Raw genomic sequence first — 24,062 nt, 5'->3', positions numbered from 1 at the left:
TTTATTTTTTTTGCGTGTGAGAGCGCGTGACCCGCTCACCCGCAGCCCGCACAATTTTCTCCGAAATTCTGACTCGACTCACCCGCGCCGCGGGTTGACCCGAGGGTCCCGCGGGTTACAGGTCAACCCGCGCCATCACTAGCGTCCAGATAGACAGTGGCTTGAACAGCCATATAAGCTAGAAATGATATTAAGACCTGTAACCAGGACGTTTTTAAAGGAGATGAACGATTTTTCCTTAAGAGGAGAAATTGACGATGAGCAATAAAGGAGGCAAAAGAGATTATGATCCTTTGTTTAATATGCATTGTGACCGTCTGTCCATTGCAAGCTTGTAGATCTGCTATGTTTGCTATTTTTGGAAGATTTGGGGGAACATATATGGATATGCAAAAATATGGAAAATAATGTCATGCCCAAAATCGGGATGCCAGGTTGAAAGTGGTTAGACTGGCACAATAATCTTATGAATTTAATTTGAATTAGAAAAAAGAAAGAAAAAAGAAGAAGCCATTAACAACAACATCAACAACAGCAACAACAATAATAATATATATATTTTTTGTGTTGAACAGACAACAACAATCAAAACATCAACCCTTTGCAATGCTATTGGATCCACGTGAAGTCAAATTCATGAAAGAGGGATAGATGTATCTACAGTATAGACATTGTTTTGTACTGTACCTCCTGTGTCCAGGTGTGTGTGTTGGAGAAACTCGCAGGCCTGCAGGCCTCTGTGATGGCAGAGGAGGGCCAGTGTCTGGGATCCTCTGCTCTCAACATTGTTGTTTCCCTGGAACGGGGGGCCCCTGCACTACTCCTCTTCTCTCTGGCTGGAGACAGTGGCTCCAGACAGCGGCTACATGAAATGAATACACGGAAGCACATTTTTCAGATCACAAACACAATCCAAGGTACTGAATAACAAAAACTGAATCACAAAGCAGCTTTATCAAGTAATAAAGTAAGTGAATGAATATATATATATATATATATATATATATATATATATATCTATATATATATATATATATATATATATATATATATATATATATATATATATAGATATATATATATATATAGATATATATATATAGATATATATATATAGATATATATATATATATATATAGATAGATAGATAGATAGATAGATAGATAGATAGATATCTTTGTGGGATTCTCTCTCCTGATTGGATGAAATTTGTAACTCACATGAAAATGTATTTTCTGTTTATTAAAGAGTTGGAGAGATAAACAGACTCCTGTTACACACTATAGCGATTACTATTACTATTATCGGAAAATAGAGCTTTAACTGTTTAAACATTTTTGTTTTTGTTTTAGCAAAAACCTTACAGCATCTTTAAAAATATATTGCAAATTAGAAGCTTTTCCTAGCATCCCTTAGCACCTTTAATAAATTGACATAAATAAAATTGATTATTATTGATTAATAGTAATGAGACTGAAGGTCTCAAGAATGTTTTTAAATTAATTTAGCAGTTGAACAATTCATCCTCAAATTTGTTTTTGTTACAGGATCTTTAGAAGTGAAACTCAGAGCCTGGAATGTTTTCTCATCGTTGGACGTAGATGTGGAAATGCATCACTTGGGTTCCTGTGCCACTCACTTCATCCCCAGATCAGACAGTTATGGGAGAGATTTGATGAACTTCAACCAGGAGGATAGTGGGCCGGTAAATGAATAGCATCCCTATTTTGACTGGGCATGTCATAATAGGCAAATATTCTGGGAAAATAGCGGATCTACAAGCTCACAACATGCCACAACGCGATGCATTGTGAGCTTGTAGGTTGGCTATTTTCGGCGAAAGTGTTTTTGGAGGGGACCAAGTATAGACCTCTGGGGGACCCCGATTAACTGAAGAATCTAGGGTTTAAGTGGTTCATTATGCAAGACTTGAACTATTACAATCGCGATTCCAGCATATGTTTAGAGTAAAGAGTTGTTCATGACTGAGATTTGTTTTCATTTGTTTTCATTTTCAGAGAGAGGAACAAGTCAGAGTTCTCCGATTCATAAACCTAGTAATCGTTGCAGAGTATTCTGATTCCGATTCAGAATCTGGTTCATATTCTTCTGATACTACATATTCAGGCTCAGGTTCCACAGATTCAGGTTCACATTCTACAGATTCGGGTTCAGATTCTTCTGATTCAGTTTCACATTCTTCAAATTCGGGTTCAGATTCTTCAGATTCAATTTCACATTTCTTCAAATTCAGGTTAAGATTCCTCTAATTCAGTATCACATTCTTCACAGGAGCCATCACTCTTAAATTACAGGGTGTATATCCTGAACAGGACGACGACGACTACAGAGATGAATGGTCATGCCGTAAGACTTTTGTATTTCCTCTCTACAATACTATGGCAGATTGTATACACCCACGTGTGAATTTATTTGTTATTTGTTAAGTCGAAATGTATAGTGGCATGCACAAAAAGGGCCAGTGTTCTCCTGGAAGGGGAGGGGTTGTCACTTTAGGTTCTTTTGCTCAAATGACGACAAGGGCCATCTGAAAATCTCATCAGCGTAATGTGGGGAAATAGTAATGCTTCTGTTTAATATATGCATTGTTGTTTATTACTATTATCTACTGTAGTGTTTCATTAGCATGACTAATTTGCTTTTCTTTAACCCACAGCCAACCCTTGTACTTGCCAAGGACAAGGATGGCTGGGATTGACCCACACTATTATAAGACGCTGTCTACCAAAGCCATTTGAGTATTCTAGATACTACTTTGGTGTGAGAAGGAAGGATAACAATCGTCTGCGAAATCTGCGATCTAAATGCATTACTTATAAACCACCTCAGTGGCCACCCACTTTCGTTGAGTTGAGGTATTTATTTGCATACAATGCATGTTTTCAATTCATATTATTGCTGTCTTAAATCATAATTTTCCGAAACATACAGTATGGACATAATTTGCTTTTTTCAAGAAAATGTCACTTGATTTGATAAACTATTGAAACTAGATATAGTTTTTCTCCCTCCCTGTTTTAAGGTTTTAAGACTTAGTTGGATCCTCCCTCACCGCCACATGCTTCCCACCCATTGTGGGAAGACAATATTCAGTAATAGCTAACTTTGTCTCAGAGGGGGTGAGCTGTCTAGGTGTATGGGCAGCCGTGTAACGCACAATGATTCTTTGAATAGATGATAGACCATAAATTTGTGATGAAGAATAAGGTTGCCAATAACATTACAAATCTGTCCAGAAATGTGTCTGTGTCAATCACAGTATGCATTCTCTTTGTGTTTAGAATACTGTATCATCATTTAATTTTGGTCCATGTTAAATAAATAATGTATTTATCTGTTATCCCATAACTGTTTTAATTTCAGATGCACACAGGGTTGTAACCCAGTGAATCACAGAACTGATATTAAAATCGAGCTGAATTGTAAGCAAAGAGATTGTCCAACAGTGGCATGGCATATTGAGGATCCACGAAATACAAATAAATGGGATGTAAGTCTCACAAATTACTAATTTACTGTACTTTCACAGTATTTGGTCGAGGCTGTTCAGTGATTTAGTTGGAACAGCAGAAGATGCCTGACCTCAGCATTAGAATCAAAGTGCAAAAGGATCCAAGCTAGTGTCCAGACAGTATAACCATGATTCCGCATGCAGTTATCATATTCAAATGCTTGAAACAAAAGAGACAAGACTCGGGGTTCTTTCACTTTCTGTTTCTTTTTCCTCGGTAGCTTTCACTGTTTTAAAATACTTGCTTAAATGTGCACACTTTGCAGCTAGCACAGATACTGTAGCTCTTGTATCCTCTCATTATGTTGTTGAGCTTCTGATTATTTTATTTCCCCAAATTCGACTTGTAAACAAGCCGGCGAATGAATCACATGTTGCTGCTGGTGGCCGGGATATAATACAAGAACGCCTCGTCCCAAAACACACTCGTCCCGGGTATATCCAGCGGCCTCGGTCGGCGAAAGAAATAGGGGCGAGTGTGTTTTGGGGCGAGTGGTTTTTCGGGGCTGCGTGCGTTTCTCATCAATGAGTATTGCGGAAATAATATGAATACTATTATGGGGATATGATATAATCCTATAGCCTACGCTAATATATTGGAGAAAAAAATATATACAATAGCAGTTTTTTTAAAATTCTTTGATACTTTACTGTTCTTTGATTTGCGGGACATTGTTCCGTTTGTGTGGGGTGCGGGACAGATGGTCCAATTTCGGGACTGTCCCGCGAGATTCGGGACGGGTGGTCACCCTAAACAGGAGTTAAGAGAGCGCAAGGGTTTTCTAAACAAATCTTTATCTAGCTCATTAATTTGATGACACTGACGGTTTTGAACATTAGAAGAATAAAGGTGATCAAATCAATTCTCAATTAAACACCTTTTTAAACACTTTTATTCCTTTTACAGCAGAATATCCCATGGCATGTGAAACATTGCTACACAAGAAGAGGGACAAGACCACTGACTTGAAAAATGGAGGATCTGAATACATAGTACCAGAATCTAAGATTATCCCTGCCATTATTAATGGGCTGAATATAAAGGTTGTGGCTTATGGTGAGTATGCATTATACAATAAAGTGTGGTGGAATCACATAAATAATAGCCTGGCATGGCCAGACTAATATCACTGCGTAGATATTAGTCTGGAATCTCTGTGTGGAACCTGCATTTCTGAGGGGCAAATAAAAAAAATGCCTCTGGTGATAAACCCGCCCCATATTTGCATTCTGGGCTCTGATTGGTCCCTCACAACTTCGGAGGGTGAGAATTGAAATAAAATCTCTATTGAGAGGGGCCAGACCTAATCTGCCAAGGGCAATTTTTTTTGCAATGGCAAATTGGTCTGGAACCAGGCTACATGAATAACACCAAGGTTATTATAGTTAAATAAAACTAACTAAATAACATGAACTAGAACAAATTAAAAAAACTAACAAAAATCATAGAGAAATGTTCTCAGCTTTAGTCTTTGTCAATATTTCATACATAAACTTTATCTTATCTTGTCTTGCAATATTTAAAAAAAACATTTAAAAATACAGAAAATAGCAGATGTACAAGCGATGCAATGCGTTGTGAGCTTGTTGATCGAAGCCTTTATACAAAATCAAAATTAAACAATCAAACCCGCTTTAAAAACGAATCGAAACTAAACTGAAATGGAAAGAAAAACTAAATGAAAATAAAAACGAATGACAAATGCAGTACTATAATAACCTTGGTCAATACTGCTCTTTCACAAACTTAGAAGCAGATTTGATCCTCTGATCCTCCTTCGATCCTCTTTGAAATATCAAATGCCTTGTACACAAATACACATAATTGTTGTCTCATATACTATAGGGAAGGATGTTGACGATGTTGAGGGGTACACCACCTTAACCATTCTGACAGTGACAACACCTGTGAATCCAAACCAACCTGGAGTCATTGTGAATCCAAACCAACCTGGAGGCCCTGTGAATCCAAACCAACCTGGAGTCACTGTGAATCCAAACCAACCTGGAGTCACTGTGAATCCAAACCAACCTGGAGTCACTGTGAATCCAAACCAACCTGGAGGCCCTGTGAATCCAAACCAACCTGGAGTCACTGTGAATCCAAACCAACCTGGAGTCACTGTGAATCCAAACCAACCTGGAGTCACTGTGAATCCAAACCAACCTGGAGGCCCTGTGAATCCAAACCAACCTGGAGTCACTGTGAATCCAAACCAACCTGGAGTCACTGTGAATCCGAACCAACCCGGAGGCCCTGTGAATCCAAACCAACCTGGAGTCACTGTGAATCCAAACCAACCTGGAGTCACTGTGAATCCAAACCAACCTGGAGTCACTGTGAATCCAAACCAACCTGGAGGCCCTGTGAATCCAAACCAACCTGGAGGCCCTGTGAATCCAAACCAACCTGGAAGCCCTGTGAATCCAAACCAACATGGAGTCACTGTGAATCCAAACCAACCTGGAGTCACTGTGAATCCAAACCAACCTGGAGTCACTGTGAATCCAAACCAACCTGTCTTCTTTTGCACCCTTTCGCCTCCAAAGGGAACTATTCTCGATGTTTTCCATATAACCTGCATCATTAAAAGTCCATGTTCAGGCTGCCAGTATTGCTTTCAGACCGACAAGGGTAGGTACTCAAATTGGACATTTATGCAAATAATACCATCGTGGCTCGGATATACTGTACCTTCCTGAACCAGAATATGAATCAGAATCAGAATAATGTGTGGGTCTTGTCATTCTTACTGTTTACAATATATTCCTTGTCATCTTCAGGTCAACATATACGATGTAGTAATGACAGTGAGATACAGTCGGTGTTCCTTCCTCATGGGCCTGCTATCTCCAACTACAATCTGAACATTGTGGCGACATTAAAAAATGGTAGTTCTACAAACACAACCTACATCATATCTACAGAGGTTTGTGCAAAACTCAAAAAGTATTTTATGATGATTTTGCCATATCATGTTGTATGGTTTGTACAGAATGTGTTTGGAAGTTTAAGTAATGCCATTTTTATATCATATTTCAAGTCAAGTATTTCTTAATTCAAGTAAAAAATAACAACAAGTAAATCACCAAAAATAAGCCACTGACATCCTACAGTGTCAGTGACTCATCTTTGGTGATTTTGGCATGACATGAGTTCTGGTATAACAAAAGGTGAATAGCCTTTATTAAAACATGGCTGACACCTATTTATTTTTGGCAGGAAACTGACAGGCTGTCATCCTGCTTATGTATGTGTAGATGTCAGCCATGTTCCAGTGACGAAGGCTTTTTAACTTTTGTTACACACACAATTTTGCATTTTGCATATTTCTATACTCATAGACTCCAGAGAACAGTTGTTTACTGAGTGTTTTTCTCCCGCCAGTTTTCAACTTTGGAGCTTTTTATAAGCAAGCGTGAACCCAATCCTCTTGTTTGCTAGACAACTTTTAAGGGAACTAGTAAAAAAAACGTAATCAACAAATGCCTATTAGATGACTCTTACTGTAAAAAAGAAAAAGCCTATTAAATGACTCTTACCGTTTGCCATAGGCGGAGTTTCACATTAGTCCTGGGGGGGGCACATGCACGGGACACGTCCCTCCCGCACGCGCGCGATTTTTTTCGGGTTTACCGTGGATAAAGTTACTTTTTTTGTTACTTTATTGCGGTTTTAGGGTTAGGGTGGTTAGGGTTGTTAGGGTTATTTAATTTTTTTGGGGGAGCCAGCCCCCCAAACTCCTGGAATGCATAGAAAAAAAGAATATATATATTTTTTTTCTTCTAAAATTTTTATCCCATGATTTTGTAACCCACATTTTTTTCACCCAGTGCCAATTGCCTATGTAATCCTGGGCACTACCTACCCTCTGCCAGCCTAGGGAGAGCCCAAGCTGAAGCTCATGCCTCCTTCAATGCATGAGGAGCAAGCAGGCCGCTTCTTATCACCCGACAGGGGGGAGTTTCCCTGGTTGGACATAGCGCGTGGAAGGAACACGTTATTCCAACCAGTTCCCTTCTCCTCCATCAGGCGCCCCGGCTGACCAGGGGGAGGCAGTATAGTGACCAGGATTACTACATGTTTTTGTGAGGGTATTAACTACCCTAGGAGACACGGGGAGAACATGCAAACTCCGCACAGAGTGGGCCCTTTCACCAACCCCACCTAGGGTATGGGCGCCGATGACGTGGAGGAGAGAACACGCCCCCAGCGCCCACAGCGTCCCTGGCGGGAATCGAACCCAGGACCTTCTAGCTGTGAGGCGACAGCGCTACCGACTGCGCCACCGTGCCCCCCAGAAAAAAAGAATATTGAAAAAAAAAAAAAACACCCCCGGTCGCCAGGGGGGGCAATTCCCCCCCATAAAATCCGCCTATGCCGTTTGCTTAACCAGTATATAGAATGTATACCTACATTAGATGCTGCTGGAATATAAGTATAGAATTTAAGACATACAGTAATAACTTAAAATATGTTTGTTTGCTCATTCATTCATTCATTCATTTGTTTGTTCTCCTCAGGTGCAGGATATAGAAGCAGACTCTGGGTCCTCTTCACAGAAGCTTCAGTTAGCGAGGCAGTTAGTGAACGATACTGTGGCTCAGCTGCAGAAGCAAGGCCTACTGTCTGGGGAGACCCTGGGACAGATGTTCCGCTCTGTGTCCGATATACTCAACAGTCAATCCAATGAGGCAGATAAAGATGCTAGGCAAGAGGTACACTATAAGCATCCATATGAGTATGAACTTGAAGTATTACTTTAACTGTTGGTCCAGATAATTTCAACCTGTTGTTTAGTGTTGAGAAAGGCAGTTGAGCAGTTCAGAGACTTATTGCGGTAAGCATTAAACCTGTTGACTGAACTTGGTTATTTGCAGTGTTGTATTGGTGATTTTGTTAGTGGTGGGACGCTATTTTAAAGACGTCACGTGCACGTCGCTTAAAACCTACACTACAGGTCACACAATGGACAATTGATATGCATCTAGGCTCATTCATGCTGGTGTGACACCCGGCAGTCGGGAGCCTTTGTAAACTTTGTTGAGGTATGAATTAAGGGTTGTTTTAAATCGATGCGTGCGCGCACTCCTGCTCAAAAAAGGGGTTGCACGGCGCGTTACCGCGTCCCAAGACCAATGCATCCCTGGTTATTCGGTAACATGGAATTTATAAATCAGCTACAAGCTTAGTTGTTTCAAATGTGTCTTGAAGGTGCGTGAGCAGATGCTGAACACTATTATCACCGCATTGGAGGAAGCTCCCATCAACTTCATCAAGTCTCCGCAGGAGGTGCAGGTGACAGCTAGAGCACTGGCTGGGATCATCAAGAAGGATTCTGAACTCAGCCTCTCTGCCCAGGTACACCCTAGCTATTGGACTTCCAGTTTGATACAGTGTTTTATCTCTGGGACCCCAATCTACATTGTAAAATCAATTAATTGAACTGCAATGGAACCCATTTTTAACAAAGAATAAAACACCAATGCAAATAAAAAGGTCATTAAACATAAAGGGTTAGGTGCTCAGTTGGGTGTAAGTGCCAGACAATGAAGAAGTTAATATTTCTAGAATGAATTGGTAGCCAGTCAAGGGTAAAGGTTAACTTTATTTAGTTTCCCATGGGAGAAATGCTTATTGGAGCCAGGAACTAAAAAAGCACAGAGAACAACAGTACAAAACCAAACAAAAAGTGTGATGTGCTGATTGTGCTCATATCTTCTTGAACCAGTTATATGCACCAACTGCAGCTACTTTCTGCACCAACCTCAGTCAATGCCAAGAACTTTGTCTGGGACAAGAGTATAATGAGTTACTCTATTTAGGTCATCATTGGATAAAAATGACCTTATTTTAGAGTTGTTTGGCAGGTGAAGATTGAACAACATCTCATCACTTGAGTAACCTGTTTGTAGGTCACTCTGTTGTGAAATGAGTATAGGCTACCACATGAGTTTAGTACCTCCCAGTAGCACAACAAAGCATTAGTATTGTCTTTGAAAGAGGCACATTTACAGTGTGAGCTTGTAGATCGGCTATTTTCAGCAAAGACATTTGGCTTAGAGGAAAAGCAGGAGAGGATAAACCGTATGGCATCTTTACTAAATAGTTGTTTCATGTTGTCCCTCACCAACAGAAAGAAGCAGCATCACTGGTTAAAAAGCTCAGCTTACGCCTTCGTGACCTTTCACAGCCCGTGGATGGGGAAGATGGAAAGAAAGAAGTGCTTGATGCATCCAAGACCATTGTGGAGTCTGCAAGCAATATCCTGAGCTACGCCTCAGATGTGAGTGTTGGCGGTGGTGTTGAATACTGAGTAGTTGGCGCTTTCCCTTTGCTAAATAACATGTCCCTCACAGAAAAGCATCACCGATGACCTTCTCGGGGCTATGAACCACATCCAGAGTGCTTTGTTAAGAGGGACAAAAGTTCATGAGAAGGCAATCGTTGTTCATCAAGGTCTTATTCATGTGTTTGTCAAGAGGTGAGTCAAGCGCTCGCAGGTACTGTATAACAATAGAGCCCTCAAGCTTTCCGTGTGAGAACGCTCCGTTCCCATTGAAAACCACTGCAAAAAAAAGTTAGGTGTGACGTCTGTAGCCTAAAGCTGTAATTAACTGTCAAATTGCCAGAATGTGAAATGGGTCCATTGTGCTTCAGCCACCCCAGAAAGTATTTCTCATTAAAACCAGTGGGTGTCTTTTAATGTTCCTGGTCATTGATTTGAAGAAACAACTAAAAAGCCAAAGTGCAAATGAAAGAATGTAAATTTCCGTTCTGGAATAATCCAAGAATGCTACAGTTCAGACTGTAGCATAAAAGTATACCTTTAATATAAGTGTCTAATATGTGTGGGTTTCTCCCCAGAGTGGCTCCGGCAAATTTACAGACCGATTTTACCGTTCCTCATAATTCATCTGCTGGATTTTCACTTCCATACCTACCTTCTAATATAATTCCTCCAGATGATCCAGTAGATGTAAGAGTAAGTAAGTGCGTGCGTGCCTGTGTGCGTGTGTGTGCGTGTGTGTGTGTGTGTGTGTGTGTGTGTGTGTGTGTGTGTGTGTGTGTGTGTGGGTGTGTGTGTTCCTCAGCAGTGGTCTAGAGAGCAGGTGGTCTGCATATTTGAAACGCCCGTGTGTGTAGATGTATTGTAGCACAGAAACAACCCCTCATTATCTGCCCTAAAGTGTCCTTGTTAGCTAGCATCTGGTGTGTGTGTATGTGTGTGTGTGTGTGTGCGACAGTCAGGGGCGCCGGAATGGAATATGACCTGGGGGGACACATCAGGGACACATGCGTGCGTGCATGTGGACCGTGCGCACGCGCCAAAAAAATCGGGTTATTTCGGGTGGGTTTGTTGATTTTTGGGGGGTTATTTCGGTTAATTCGGTTCGCCTCGCGCTCGCGGTGGTCGCGAGGTGCGGGGGACTGGACTGATTTTATTATTTATTATTATTATTATTATTATTTATTTTTTTGGCTGGACTGAATAGTGGGGGGACACAGTGTCCTTTAATTAAACAGTGATGCTTGAGCTGGCGTGCGTGCGTGCACACCCACCCATGTACCAGGGGGTTACAGAAGTGTGAGAGAAACGTATACCCTATATTCCCTCTTTCCAGATGCTAAGTTTGAAGAAGAACCCTTTCTCCTGGAGTGAAAGTGGAAACATCAGTGGTGTAGTAGGTGCTCTGTCCCTCACCAGAGAGGACAGCTCAAGCATCCCTGTGGAGAACCTGGCGGAGGATATTGAGGTATTTAGGAATTCTATTTGATAAGGGACATTTCAGACAAAATGTGTCTCAGTCCGAATGGCTGAATTTTTTGATTTGAGCTAAAAAGCATTATTTTACACTTTGGCTATTCAAAAATAGCAGATATACAAGCTATACAAGAAAAATCGAGAACATTTGTGCAAATCTTTGAATATATACTGTTTTAAAGCGAACATTTTTAACTCAAATCTTTGCTTCTGGGGGTCCCTGGTACAAAATATTTTGAGATGGGGGTCCGCGGCCAAATACATATACATTTTGGGGTCCTTGACATTAAAAAGTTTGAAAACCACTGACATAGCCACATACGTTTTTTTCAAAAAACTGTTAGGATTTAGAAGACATTTTGTAGAATCGGAACCTCAGGCCACTAGAACCATAACCCTCAATATACCATTTTGTGACACTAAACACCACCACCACTCTGCTACAGTATGTCCCTGATACGATCCTCATGTTGACTCTTGCCATTCTTGACTTACATCTTCAAATACAATGCCTTGTAAATATGTTTTATTTTTATTTTTTTGGGGCATTTTGCATGGTCCACAGATTTTCTTGCCAAGGCTTCTGGAGATGGAGGTGAACAATACCCTTTTGGATCTGCGAAACTACAGCACGATGAAAATTAACATTACTTCATCTGACACTAGCCTGGTGTTAAAGGTTCTTTGACATTTTAATCTTCATGTTAAATATTGAATGAATGTTATAATACTGTGTTTGCACATGTGCTCATATTCATCAATGACCGTAGAAATGATTCCGTGTTAAACTAGGACATTACCCCATTTTACCATTTCAACACACCATGTTACTGTGTGTGTATGTGTGTATGTGTGTGTGTGTGTGTGTGTGTGTGTGTGTGTGTGTGTGTGTGTGTGTATGTGTGTGTGTGTGTGTGTGTGTGTGTGTGTGTGTGTGTGTGTGTGTGTGTGTGTGTGTGTGTGTGTGTGTGTGAGGGCCTCTAGTTTAAAAAAAGCTGATCTACGAGTTCTCAACCCATCGGAGTGTGACGTGTTATGAGCTTGTAGATCGTCTATTTTCAAATAGCCGATGTACAAGCTCCCACTAGACCTAAACTGGTTTTGATGCTATATTAACACATTTTGCTGGGGACCCCCTGGTACCCCCTCAAGGACCCCTTGGCCCTGGGGGTCCCCTAACCCCACTTTGAGGACCACTGGTATAGCACATTTCAACAAGGCAATTCAACAGGCTTTACATATTATAATATATTAAGACTAATATAATATTATAAGTATTAAGACAGCAAAATGAAGACATTTAAATTTAATACAAATAATTAAAAAGATTTAAATAAAATTACAGTGCGAAAGTAGGATAAAAATAATATATATATATATATATATATATTTTTTTTTTAACCCATTAAAAAGCAGCGGCAAATAGAAATGTTTTTTAGCTTTCATTTAAAAGAACTAAGAGTTGTAGTATACCTGCAGTTAGAAAAGATGTTGCACTTTTTGACAAAAGAAAACATCAATGATCGAGGACTCTTCTAAATCGGCATCGGACCCAAAGATCGGTCAGGCTTTATTTTAAATATTGGTTACAAAGTATTGATAGAAGAAAAACAAAACAAAAACAGAAGAGTCAGGTTTTGTTGTGGAACTGTCTCTAACCATACTTGTATTCTTTTAAAGATGGAACCCTCAGTGGATCCTCTACCCTTCAAACTCTATCTGGGTCACGGGGATTATCCCACTGACACCAAGTACGTGGCCATGACTGAGATGCCTCATCAGGGAGAGACACAAGGTGATAAATCATTTTGTTTACAGCTTGGTAGAGATAACATACTGATAAAATACCACTTTCACCCGGGCATCAGTGGTGTAAAGTAACTAAGTACATTTACTCAAGTACCTTACTTAGGTACAATTTTAGGTACTTTTACTTTACTGGAGTATTTCCAATTGTCTATATACTTTTACTTCTACTCAACTACATCTCAGAGGCAAATATTGTACTTTTACTCCACTACAATTATTTGACAACTTTAGTTACTAGTTACTTTGCAGATATAAATTATTGCATTATAAAACATGCATTAACCACTTCAGCCCTATTTTATACCATGGCTATTTTCAAACATTTTAGTACTTTTACATTTGTTACTTTAACTATATTTGGATACCAATACTTTTGTCCTTTTACTCAAGTACATTTTTAATTCCGAACTTTTACTTGTAACGGAGTATCTCTACATTGCAGTATTGATACTTTTACTTAAGTAAAGCAATTGAGTACTTTTTCCACCACTGCCGGGCATCACACATTTTCTGAAATCCTCCAAAAAAAATCCACAAACAGCTAAACTAGCAGATGTGACTCACAATGAATGAGTCACATCGGAATGCGTTGTGAGCTTGTAGTTTGGGCATTTCCGTTATATGTCGCACGGTGAAGTATATATAGGGCTTAAGTGTTTAATACATTAGAAAACTGGCTTTGTGAGTGTGTGTGTGTGTGTGTGTGTGTGTGTGTGTTGAGAGAGTGATAATTATTTACTAATTATTTTCAAATATGTGTTTTCGTGATCAGACGTCTTTTTGATGGAATGATTTGAATAGAATAGAAATAGCCTACTTCCAGGCCCTTTTTATCGAGTGCTGAGGGAAATTACAGTTGCCCTCATCAAGTAAAACATGTGAAAGATGCATATAAGAAGACATTAAAATGTGTGCAAGTGCGTGCACAAGCCTGCAATGTGTTTGTGTTGCAGAGGAGAAATACACCTGGCTGCTGGATGCCAAGGATTTGAAAGGAAACACTGGAGAGCACTATCTCGTAGTACGGCCCATTGTGGGACCAGGAATTAAGTCTGTCAACGCCAGTTTATACATCGCCTCCATTGCCGCTCAGTGTAAATACTGGAATGAATCGGAAATGGATTGGAGTACTTATGGCTGCAGGGTAGGTGGTGCAGTATATAAATCGGCGACAGAACAGCAAAATGCTCAAGCTATAACTGTCTGCTAGACGTATTTTTCCATTCATTGCCTTCCTATCAGCCAGGTAAACAAACAAACAAAACAAAAACCTTTCATTCATATGGACACGCAAACACTTTCAACATGCCAGCCTCCTGCCTCCACTACTATTCTCAAAAAGACTTATATGCTAGGCACAGAACACTAGAATACCTACTTCTTATTTTCTCTATGTCAAAATCAAAGCCTCATCAGCCACTGTATACTGGCTGTATACATACAGGCATCAATGCAGCATGGTCCACGTCTATTCCATGTTTGGGATTTCGGACAGTCGGACACATTTGTCCGTACACGGACACGTTGATGACTTCTGTGTAGGTTTTACAGTCTCTTTTTACCTATCACATTATTATGTTATTGACAAAAGATCAATTGTTTAAAAATTAATTTGAAGAATAAAAAAGTCACATCATTTTTCAGCTATTTCATAATGAACTTCAGGCAACAATTTGTAAATGAATATACAGAATTTTGGAACATTCACAGTCCAGACTATGTCCCGATTGCTTTTAATAAAGGTTAAAGGCATTGTAGGGAACATTAAGCCTAAATTTAAAAAATATGTATATATATATTTTTTGCATTTTCTCCCCTCTATCAGCCACTATATAATGATGCTGGGGTGTTTTCCTTCATTGAAACACAGTCCTCTGTCTGAAATCCGTATTTTCCCTTCTGTTTATGTTCATGTTGTTTATGTCCGGGTCGTAAATTAACGCACGCATGTGCGTGTCCGTGCGCGTCCGTGCCCGTATCAACTTTTTACTTTCGGTTTTAAAACGCTCTCAAACTTCTTTTTTGAGGCACATAATTTACTTTTAAAAAATCGTTTGGATAGAATTTAGTTTCATATATGTGGTCAATTTATCATGAAAGAGCCTATTTAAAAATATAAATTCAGAGAACCGTAGGGTCGGGCATTTCCGCGAATTGTATCCGCATAAGGCAACCTATTTTGGGCATGACTCATTTAAAAAGTCCGCCCTGCGTCACCCCCTGGTGGTCGGGGAAAAGAACTGCTGGAGGGGCGGTGTTTGACAACAGTTTTTTTCTTTGATTATGTCTGAACTCCCTACAATGCCTTTAAAACTAGATGTTTTTGAAGCTGCCTTCTTCAGTTCAGCACTGCATAAAACAAACACATCACTTGAAGGCAATTGACTCGCACAGTCTTGTAGCCATCCCAGTCTCATTAAACATAATGATATACACCAGTGCCTTCTTATGCTTGACAGATTTGACCAAATTCCAAGCCATGATGCTATAATACCACTGGATGCTCCACTACTAGGCGTGCCTCCTTGTCCTTGGCACTATATTAGTCATCATAGCTTAGTTTTTATTTAGTTTTCATTTAGTTTTTGGCAGTGGAAAAAGTTTTTTGTCATTGTTTTAGTCAACGAAATCAACACTGACTGCTAGACGTACTTTTCCATTCATTGCCTTCCTAGGTTGGTATTCGGACCACACATCTAGTCACTCAGTGCCTCTGCAACCACCTGACCTCGTTTGGGAGTTCCTTCTTTGTCGCCCCCAACCCCATCGACCTGTCACGCACGGCTGAACTCTTCGGGACCTTTGCTGAGAACCCTGTGGTCGTGTGCTTTGTCGGCGCTCTATTTCTGGCTTACTTCCTCGCGGTTGTGTGGGCGCGCAGAAAGGACACGCAAGACTCAGCCAAGGTACGGTATTGTCTGGCACAGCAGGGCCAAGGTTGCTGTGAAGCTGGATTGCTGAATATTGTGAGATGTTGTCCTTTGGTGAATGGCCCTTCTATATTTTTCGAGTCTCTCTCTCTTTATGTCTGTCTGTCTGTCTGTGTCTGTTTGTGCTTTGATGTAAAGTGGACTCACTGAGCCATTCACTGTCCATATCTAAAGACTTTAATTTCCCTCCCTGCTGTGCACTTTACTGCTTTGCACAGTCAAACTGTTTTGATGCTGCTGCTCGCTTGGGTTTGTATTTGTTTTGTTTTTATTATCTTTTTTTTGCTATGCTCCCTGTTGTCAGTGGTGGAAAAAGTTCTCCGATGTTTAATGAAGTAAAAATATCAATACTCCAAAGTAGAAATACTCTGTTACAAGTAAAAGTCCAGTAATCAAAATTGACTTGAGTAAAAGTACAAAAGTATTGGCATCAAAATATACTCAAAGTACCAAAAGTAAAAGTACTTATTATGCTATGTTGTGAGCTTGTAGATCTGCTATTTTCAAGTGGCCAAAGTTTAAATAAGGCTTTACCACACTGCCCCCTTGATGTATACTGTACAATATGTTTACTACTATTATTGCTGCTACAATGTTTGCAGAACCAGAACAAAAGTAGGTACGCAGAAACCTTGAACCTTGAACCGTTTCAATGCAATACTAAGTGCTTTACGAAACAGGATAAAAACAAGCAACAAACAAACATACCCAATTACTGCCTAAAGGGTTTCCTGCCATGAGACCGCTATAGCCTCAAAAGGTTGTGTGGTCATGGGATGCCCATTATTCTGTTGAGCCACTGGGAAGACTGTGTGATGTTTTTGTGGCTTCCGTCTTGCAGGTGAAGGTGACAATACTAGAAGACAACAACCCCATGGATGAGTACCGTTACATGTTGACCATCAGCACTGGCCTACGGCGTGGCGCCTCCACCTCCTCTCAGGTTAGCTGGTTGACACTCCACAAAAGAAAGTAATGATGCTTATGCACTGGACTTATACTGTATGTATATGTAGATAGATGGATTATCAACCATTATCATTATGTATTAAAAGTTGATCAGATTTCCAGACGTTTCCGAGGTTATTGCGCTGACAACGCGATACGTGAAGCAACGTGTTGATCAGCGTGTTCAGGTTTCAGTACCCAGCAGGTTAGGTTAGGTTCTCTCTCCACACTACAGTATATTGTCAGCGTCCCATTCCACACGTCCCATGTGTGGTTTAAATCCTCCGAAAAAAAACGATCTCTGATCAATAAAAGTACATGTCGAGTATTGTTCTCCCCACAAATATGTCCCTAATAATGAGGGCTTGATTCTACAGGCATAGCATATTGGCATAATCAATACGTCCTGGCATGTTAAATGAGGGCATGGATAGGGAAAAGTTTGAGATTTCATCTCATTTAGGGACTTTTTTGGGGGAGGAAAATACGTGACCCTGACTTTTTTATTGATCAGAGATTTTAAACCACACATTGGATGTGGGGAATGGGACTTTCAGCCATGTTTTTCACCATTTAGCTGGGTAGCTTGACAAAAGCTCCATTGCTACATTTACACTGACACATGCACATCAACATAAAAGAACACAGCAGATGAGTTTTGAGCACAGTTTGTCCATCACATCAAATTGAGAATTCTCTATTTAAATAATAATAATAACTTGAATTTATAAAGCACCTTTCAGAAACCCAAGGGCGCTTTACAATACACACAAGTGTCTCTTGTTTACTCAGGCTTTTGGCAACTAGTTTGTTTATTTTGTGTATTGTAAAGCCTCCTTGGGTTTCTGAAAGGCGCTATATAAATTCCATTAAGTTTCCATCCATATAAGTTTCCATCCTTTTTGAGTTTTGAATGGACTTTGTCCATCATACCAAAGAAAGAATTCTCCATCTTCATCCATTTGTAGCTTTCACACAGTCCTAATTTAGTTTTGAGTGGACATTGTCACATCGCTGTATTTTTCACTCAATAGTATGCCTGCTGAGTGATGGTGTACCTCTGAACTACTGGTTCATGAAAGAACACACTTTCAACATTCCAGCCTCCTGCCTCCACTACTATTCTCACAAAGACTTAATACACTAGAATACCTACTTCTTAATTTCTCTTTGTCAAAATCAAAGCCTCATCAGCCACTGTATACTGGCTGTATACATACAGGCATCAATGCAGCATGGTCCACGTCTATTCCATGTTTGGGATTTAAGTAACTGGGTCTTGTTAGTACAGTCATCACACATTACATGAACAAAATAAGAACATTCATTTAAAAAAAAAAAGGTTTTTCATTCATGTTTTTAAATCAACGATTTGCCATCGACAAGTCTTGCCCAGCACGGACAGTCGGACACATTTGTCCGTACACGGACACGTTGATGACTTCTGCGTAGGTTTTACAGTCTCTTTTTACCTATCACTTACTTCAAAACTCTGCTGTAAATACTACACTGTCTCGTTAATTGCTAAGATGAACATTAGCTGACATTCTTTTTACTGGGTGAGCGAGCTGCACCACCCGATACGTCATGACAGCTTTGTGTTTGACTACTGTTTGAATAGGTGACAGTAACTCTGCAGGGCGTAGATGGAGAGAGTGAACCACACCACCTAACGGATCCAGAGAAGCCTGTGTTTGAGAGAGGTGGTGCCGACATATTCCTGCTGACCACACCCTTCTCCCTGGGAGACCTGCAGGGCATCAGGCTGTGGCATGACAATTCAGGGGCTCACCCTTCTTGGTGCGTATACCGTAGCTTATATACAAGCAATAATACATCTTAAAATAGGACCATTGTTCCATAAATGGTATTGACTAGGCCATACCCGGGGATGCGCACACCGCCTGCACCCCGACTATACTGTATGCGGACTTGAAACATAAATTGGCACTACATGATATCATAGCCCATGGATCTTCAACAGGGGGTCCTTAAAGTAACCACAGGGGGTCTGCCAAATCTTTGTGTGATGGGGAACATTAGCAGAAAATAGCAGCTCCACAGGCTCACAACGCCTCGTGCTGCGAGGCGTTGTGAGCTTGTGATTCGTTGTGATTCATTCATTCAATAGAAAGGTTAATGTATGTCAAACAAGTCTATGAACCTATCTATGAAATGTGTGATTTTTTTTTAAATCTGCAACACAATGTTATACAATATGTAGTGGGGGTGTCTGCTTTATCTCTTTCTCAGCTTGGCCGGAAAAAAAAGTAAATGGGGGAAAAGTAAAGAAAAACTTCAAACAATTTCAGATCAATATACGTACCTGTACAGTATCAATCCACCGTAGACGCACACATTTACACACAATATCTATACGATACTGTACGACGTGTAGCCCAGCTGCCCATGCAGCCTCGCTGAGTACCTGCTATGCGTTTAAATCAGTACCATTGAGCCAGCTCTCTCTCTCTCTCTGCAGGTGTTCTCTCTTGAGTCGTATTGCTAAGAGGAGGAGAGCACAATTGAGCTGCCGATCAATTAACCCTGGCACTGCTCCAGTTAATCATTCCCTCCATCCCCACCCACTTAACTGAGTGAGACTTCACAGAAATACTTATAAGCAGCTTACATTTGGGGGAAGTGAAAAACTGAAAGTGAAACAAAAAACCTTCATATGCCAATGTTCAGTGCCCTTGTGCAAGTTCAGATTGACTGGTCAAAGCATTGTGGATAAGAAATTACAAAGACAGACGGACACATGGACAGAAGGACAGAGGTTTAGGCCATATTGCTTACTTATGCGTATACACGCATGCTTACTTCATACTTGTGATTTGACACTGCCTCATGTGTTTTTTCCTCAGGTATGTGAGCAGGATCATGGTGCAGGATTTGCAGACCGTGCAGAAATGGTCTTTTCTGTGCAACTCCTGGTTGGGCATAGACATGGGTGATTGCATGCTTGATAGGATTTTCCCTGTTGCTACGGAGATCGATTTGAAGAGGTTCAGGTGAGTGATAGTCCTTGTGCTTCTGCTGTGCACAGAAAATTCACACGCACACACGCGCACGAATACACGCACACACGCACACATGCACGCACGCACACACACACACACACACACACACACACACACACACACACACACACAATACAGATACACATGGCCATATAAACTGGTGTAGAATAGTACTTACTGTTTTATGTTATGTATGTGTTGGCTTTGTTCTGGGGGGAATTTCCACCAAAATGAGTATAAATACTAATGTATTTTCGCCATAGAGATCAGGTATAGAGCCCAGGGGACTGCGGTTGACTAAGTATAGGGTTTATCTGGTTACGTTTTTTTCTAATTTTAAGGATGACGTTACTCAACATTAGCCAAGTTTTAAGACACTTGGTAATTGAACTTCTCGGAATACAAAGAACACACCGCAGCTGTGTTCTTTCTCGTTTGGAACAAATAAGTCATTTGAGACCCCCGGTAGGGCTCCTCTTCTTGACTGAGGTTTTTGCCATAGCCTATCCAAATAATAGCTTTGGCAGATTGGAAGCTGCATGTCCCAAGTACTCTGTGCTCATGAAACCTCCTTGTGATTTGAAATGAGGCGAGGACAGAGAACTAGTTTTAACTGATATTACCAAAGGTTCATATCCAATTCTTAATGTGTTCACCCACGATTTCCTATGTGGATGTGGACAACCCAAGGTATATCATAATCTGACAATGGAAAAACACCTTAAAGAGCTCTGAATTATCGCATGCAGTGAGGAATTGTGTTGCTTCAAATGACTATAGGCCTACTAGTGCAGTGCTCATTTAGAGCAGCCTGGTCGGTTCTGGAGAACCGCTTATTGAGTATGATGATTATCTGACCGGATTAATGGTTCTTGTGATTTGCAAAGGACAGACAGACAAGAGATTACTGGAATTTATACTGTAGATAGATTGACCATTAGAAATTATTATTATTATTACATTATTATTATACAGGCGGCAGTGGCTCAGGAGGTAGAGCCGCTGCTTGAGAACGGGAAGGTTCCCAGTTCAATCCCGGGCTTCCCCTGAGTTAGTGTTGAAGTGTCCTTGAGCAAGACACTGAACCCCTAACTGCTCCACTTGAGCAGATTGGTGCCTTGCATGGTTTCCTCTGCTGTCGGTGTGTGAATGTGTGTTTGAATGAGTGAACGTAATAATGCACATTGTAAAGCACCTTGGATAAAGGCGCTATACATGTATAAATGCACCATTTTATTGCACATCCACCAAAAAGTGGGGAAATTCTCCTAACCCTAACAAAAGTAAACAGCTTGCTTCCTCAAACTTTTCATCGTACTTTACCTTAATATGTTTATTGATTTCTAGTTTCTAGTTTCTTTCCATTCTGTAGCAGCATGTGTTCCAAATCACACAACCAATTTTCTGTGACAATTTCCCCAGCAATTTGTTCTTTATGAAGACAACCAAGGACTTCAGCGACAGCCACCTATGGTTCTCTGTGATCAGTCGCCCTCCCGGCAGCTCTTTCACCTGCGTTCAGAGAGTGTCTTGTTGCTTCTCCCTCCTCCTCTGCACCATGCTGACCAGCATCATGTTCTTTGGAATCCCCACTGACCCGTCTGAGCAGACCATGGACCTAGGTATAGAGAACAGTACAGTTAAACTGGGAGACGTGGGTTGCACTCAGTCATTGTCGTGGCAAATTGTTTATAGCTTTAACGGGTAATTGTTTTCAGCCCTCCGGTCTGTGTCATCGTTGATGAAAAAAACTCAAATGAAAAAAGATAGAAGACTTATAGAGTGCATGCTGCATCAGTGGTTTTCACTTCTTACATTTACTGATATTTTGCGTGTGTACTGTGTGTGTGTGTGTGTGTGTGTGTGTGTGTGTGTGTGTGTGTGTGTGTGTGTGTGTGTGTGTGTGTGTGTGTGTGTGTGTGTGTGTGTGTGTGTGTGTGTGTGTGTGTGTGTGTGTGTGTGTGTGTGTGTGCGTGCGTGCATATATACATATAAGTACATTATGTATCTATGTATGTGTTTGACTACAGGTCATTTCGAGTTCACCTTGCAACAGTTCATGGTCGGAATCCAAAGTTCACTCATCATGTTTCCAGTTAATCTAATCATAGTGAGCATCTTCAGAAACACTCGTCCTCGAGAAACATCTTGTCGTAAGTCCCCGCCGGATGTTACTAAACAGGAGAACATTCCTCCAAACCAGGTCACTCCCGTCTCCTTAATGGAACTCAAGGACATCTCTCTAGACACCATCATCAAGGTAAAGATAGTTTATAGGTTCATGTTGGTTGCTTCATGATCTGTTGTGGTGAACAGGTGTATTTTGGGGAGAGCTCTTGTGGATTGCATGACTGGTCCTGTGTAAATATCTCCATATTTTGCATATACACACCGTAATCACTAAAGATAATCATTGTTGTAAATAAAACAAAATAAAACTCCATATCACAACAATATTATATATCTAGAGTTTCTGAACTAGGTTCCTATGCAGCAAATAGGCCATGATACACAGTATGATGATATTTAGGAATCTGTTTTCTCAGGATGTCACAAGAATTGCCCTCTCGCTCTCTAAGACTGTTAAAAGCAACGTCCCGCTAGAGTCCGAGTTTGGGCCCGGGCAGAAGATTGACATCAATACTGTTCTCTCTGTGGTGGAAGACTTCATCAAACAGCATAACAGAAGTAATGATTCTACTGCCAGCACTGAGGCCAAGACGCAGGGATCTCACACTCTAATTTTAGAGCCTCAGCCTCCAGGTGCGTCAGGCAAGCTGCATCCTAAAGAAGCACTTATTATAGCCTGCCCTACACATTCTACTAGTTTTGTCTTTATTTCTTTTTTAAACCATTAAGACCTGGAACGTATCTGTGTAATTTTTTGATTTTAGCTAAGAAGCATTATTTTACGCTTAGTACGATAGTAGATATACAAACTCATAGCACGGCACCGAGTGCCGCGCTATGAGCTTGTAGATCTGCTATTTTTGAAAAAATGAGAAAATGTGTGCAAATTAATATATTTATATTATTTTAAAGCAAACATTTTAACTCAAATCTTTGCTCCTGGGGGTCCCTGGAACAAAATATTTTGAGATGGGGGTCGGCGGCCTAATACATATAATTTTGGGGGTCCTTGACATGAAAAAGTTTTAGAACCACTGATGTAGAAACATACGTTTTTCAGAAAACTGTCAGGATTTAGAAGACATTTTGTAGAATCGGAAACCTCAGGCCTCAATGGGTTAAATGTCAATTTGGCACTTGCTAATGTAGTTTCTGCAGTGATACAGCTTTGCATTGTTTGTTAGAATTTGTCATTCAGAGTAATTGGCTCACTTATTTGGAAAAATATTGCATGATGCGACTAATTACTCCCAGAGGGGGGTTTGCGTCCCCAGAATTAACTGCATGGTTCTGAGTTTATTATCCTGCTAATATCCAGGATGATCACTTATCAACAATTAAGATATATGAATACATTATTTATGCATAATTTGAGGCAAAATGCTCCTTGAATAGAAACTTTGCGTTGGCATTATCTTCATCAGCCTTCGAGAACAACCTAGAAAATGTCAGTCAACTGACAAGCGTCAATAGTCTTTTACACACACATACACAAACGTATATCATTAGCACATGCATTTTGTGTTCCCCCAGAAAGGAGCAAAATATGTTGATTTTAAAGAATAGCTTTTAGATAATGTTGGGTTAAATAACCGTTTGTACAGTAACATTTTTTATATTCGTATTAATTTAGAACTATGCTGAGGCCAGTACGTATATATATATACATATTATTATGGCTAGACAGATATACTGTAGATAGATACAGTACTTATATCCACAAGTTTCCTAGGGCGTTATGGGCATCACTTCCTGTCGATTTGATATACGTATCAGGGATCAAATCGACAGGAAGTGATGCCCACAACGCCCTAGGAAACTTGTGGATACTGTACAGCACATGCATAAATAATGTAGACATGCTGTAGGTACAAAATAGTAATGTGCAACGTGTGATTAAAATGAGCATTACAGTCATTTATTG

At 40.3% G+C, this 24,062-nt stretch overlaps 1 protein-coding gene and 1 long non-coding RNA gene across 2 annotated transcripts in view; both read left to right on the top strand.

The window, feature by feature from the left end:
* Positions 1 to 24,062, top strand: part of LOC311064295 (polycystin-1-like protein 2) — a gene marked incomplete at its 5' end in the record, with an annotated part of 53,852 nt that overhangs the window by 9,154 nt on the left and 20,636 nt on the right. The window contains 21 exons of the mRNA XM_084084129.1: positions 701 to 917; positions 1,548 to 1,705; positions 2,019 to 2,148; positions 5,625 to 6,167; positions 6,317 to 6,462; positions 8,057 to 8,251; positions 8,748 to 8,894; positions 9,670 to 9,819; positions 9,893 to 10,017; positions 10,401 to 10,518; positions 11,159 to 11,290; positions 11,864 to 11,977; positions 12,979 to 13,093; positions 14,061 to 14,251; positions 15,783 to 16,013; positions 16,879 to 16,980; positions 18,607 to 18,785; positions 19,853 to 19,999; positions 21,431 to 21,630; positions 22,039 to 22,268; positions 22,555 to 22,771. Of these exons, the coding sequence (XP_083940255.1) occupies positions 701 to 917; positions 1,548 to 1,705; positions 2,019 to 2,148; positions 5,625 to 6,167; positions 6,317 to 6,462; positions 8,057 to 8,251; positions 8,748 to 8,894; positions 9,670 to 9,819; positions 9,893 to 10,017; positions 10,401 to 10,518; positions 11,159 to 11,290; positions 11,864 to 11,977; positions 12,979 to 13,093; positions 14,061 to 14,251; positions 15,783 to 16,013; positions 16,879 to 16,980; positions 18,607 to 18,785; positions 19,853 to 19,999; positions 21,431 to 21,630; positions 22,039 to 22,268; positions 22,555 to 22,771 (3,787 nt within the window). The remainder of the gene's footprint in view (positions 1 to 700; positions 918 to 1,547; positions 1,706 to 2,018; positions 2,149 to 5,624; positions 6,168 to 6,316; positions 6,463 to 8,056; positions 8,252 to 8,747; positions 8,895 to 9,669; positions 9,820 to 9,892; positions 10,018 to 10,400; positions 10,519 to 11,158; positions 11,291 to 11,863; positions 11,978 to 12,978; positions 13,094 to 14,060; positions 14,252 to 15,782; positions 16,014 to 16,878; positions 16,981 to 18,606; positions 18,786 to 19,852; positions 20,000 to 21,430; positions 21,631 to 22,038; positions 22,269 to 22,554; positions 22,772 to 24,062) is intronic.
* LOC311065240 lies at positions 2,297 to 5,617 on the top strand. Its single transcript, XR_014602807.1, has 5 exons — positions 2,297 to 2,367; positions 2,678 to 2,876; positions 3,385 to 3,511; positions 4,440 to 4,589; positions 5,379 to 5,617. It is a non-coding gene; the product is annotated as an uncharacterized lncRNA (long non-coding RNA).

This window comes from Gymnoscopelus microlampas (genome assembly GCF_963454915.1).
Source record: "Gymnoscopelus microlampas genome assembly, chromosome: 17".
In the NCBI taxonomy this organism is placed as follows: domain Eukaryota; kingdom Metazoa; phylum Chordata; class Actinopteri; order Myctophiformes; family Myctophidae; genus Gymnoscopelus; species Gymnoscopelus microlampas.
This window is presented reverse-complemented; position numbering and strand designations above follow the sequence as displayed.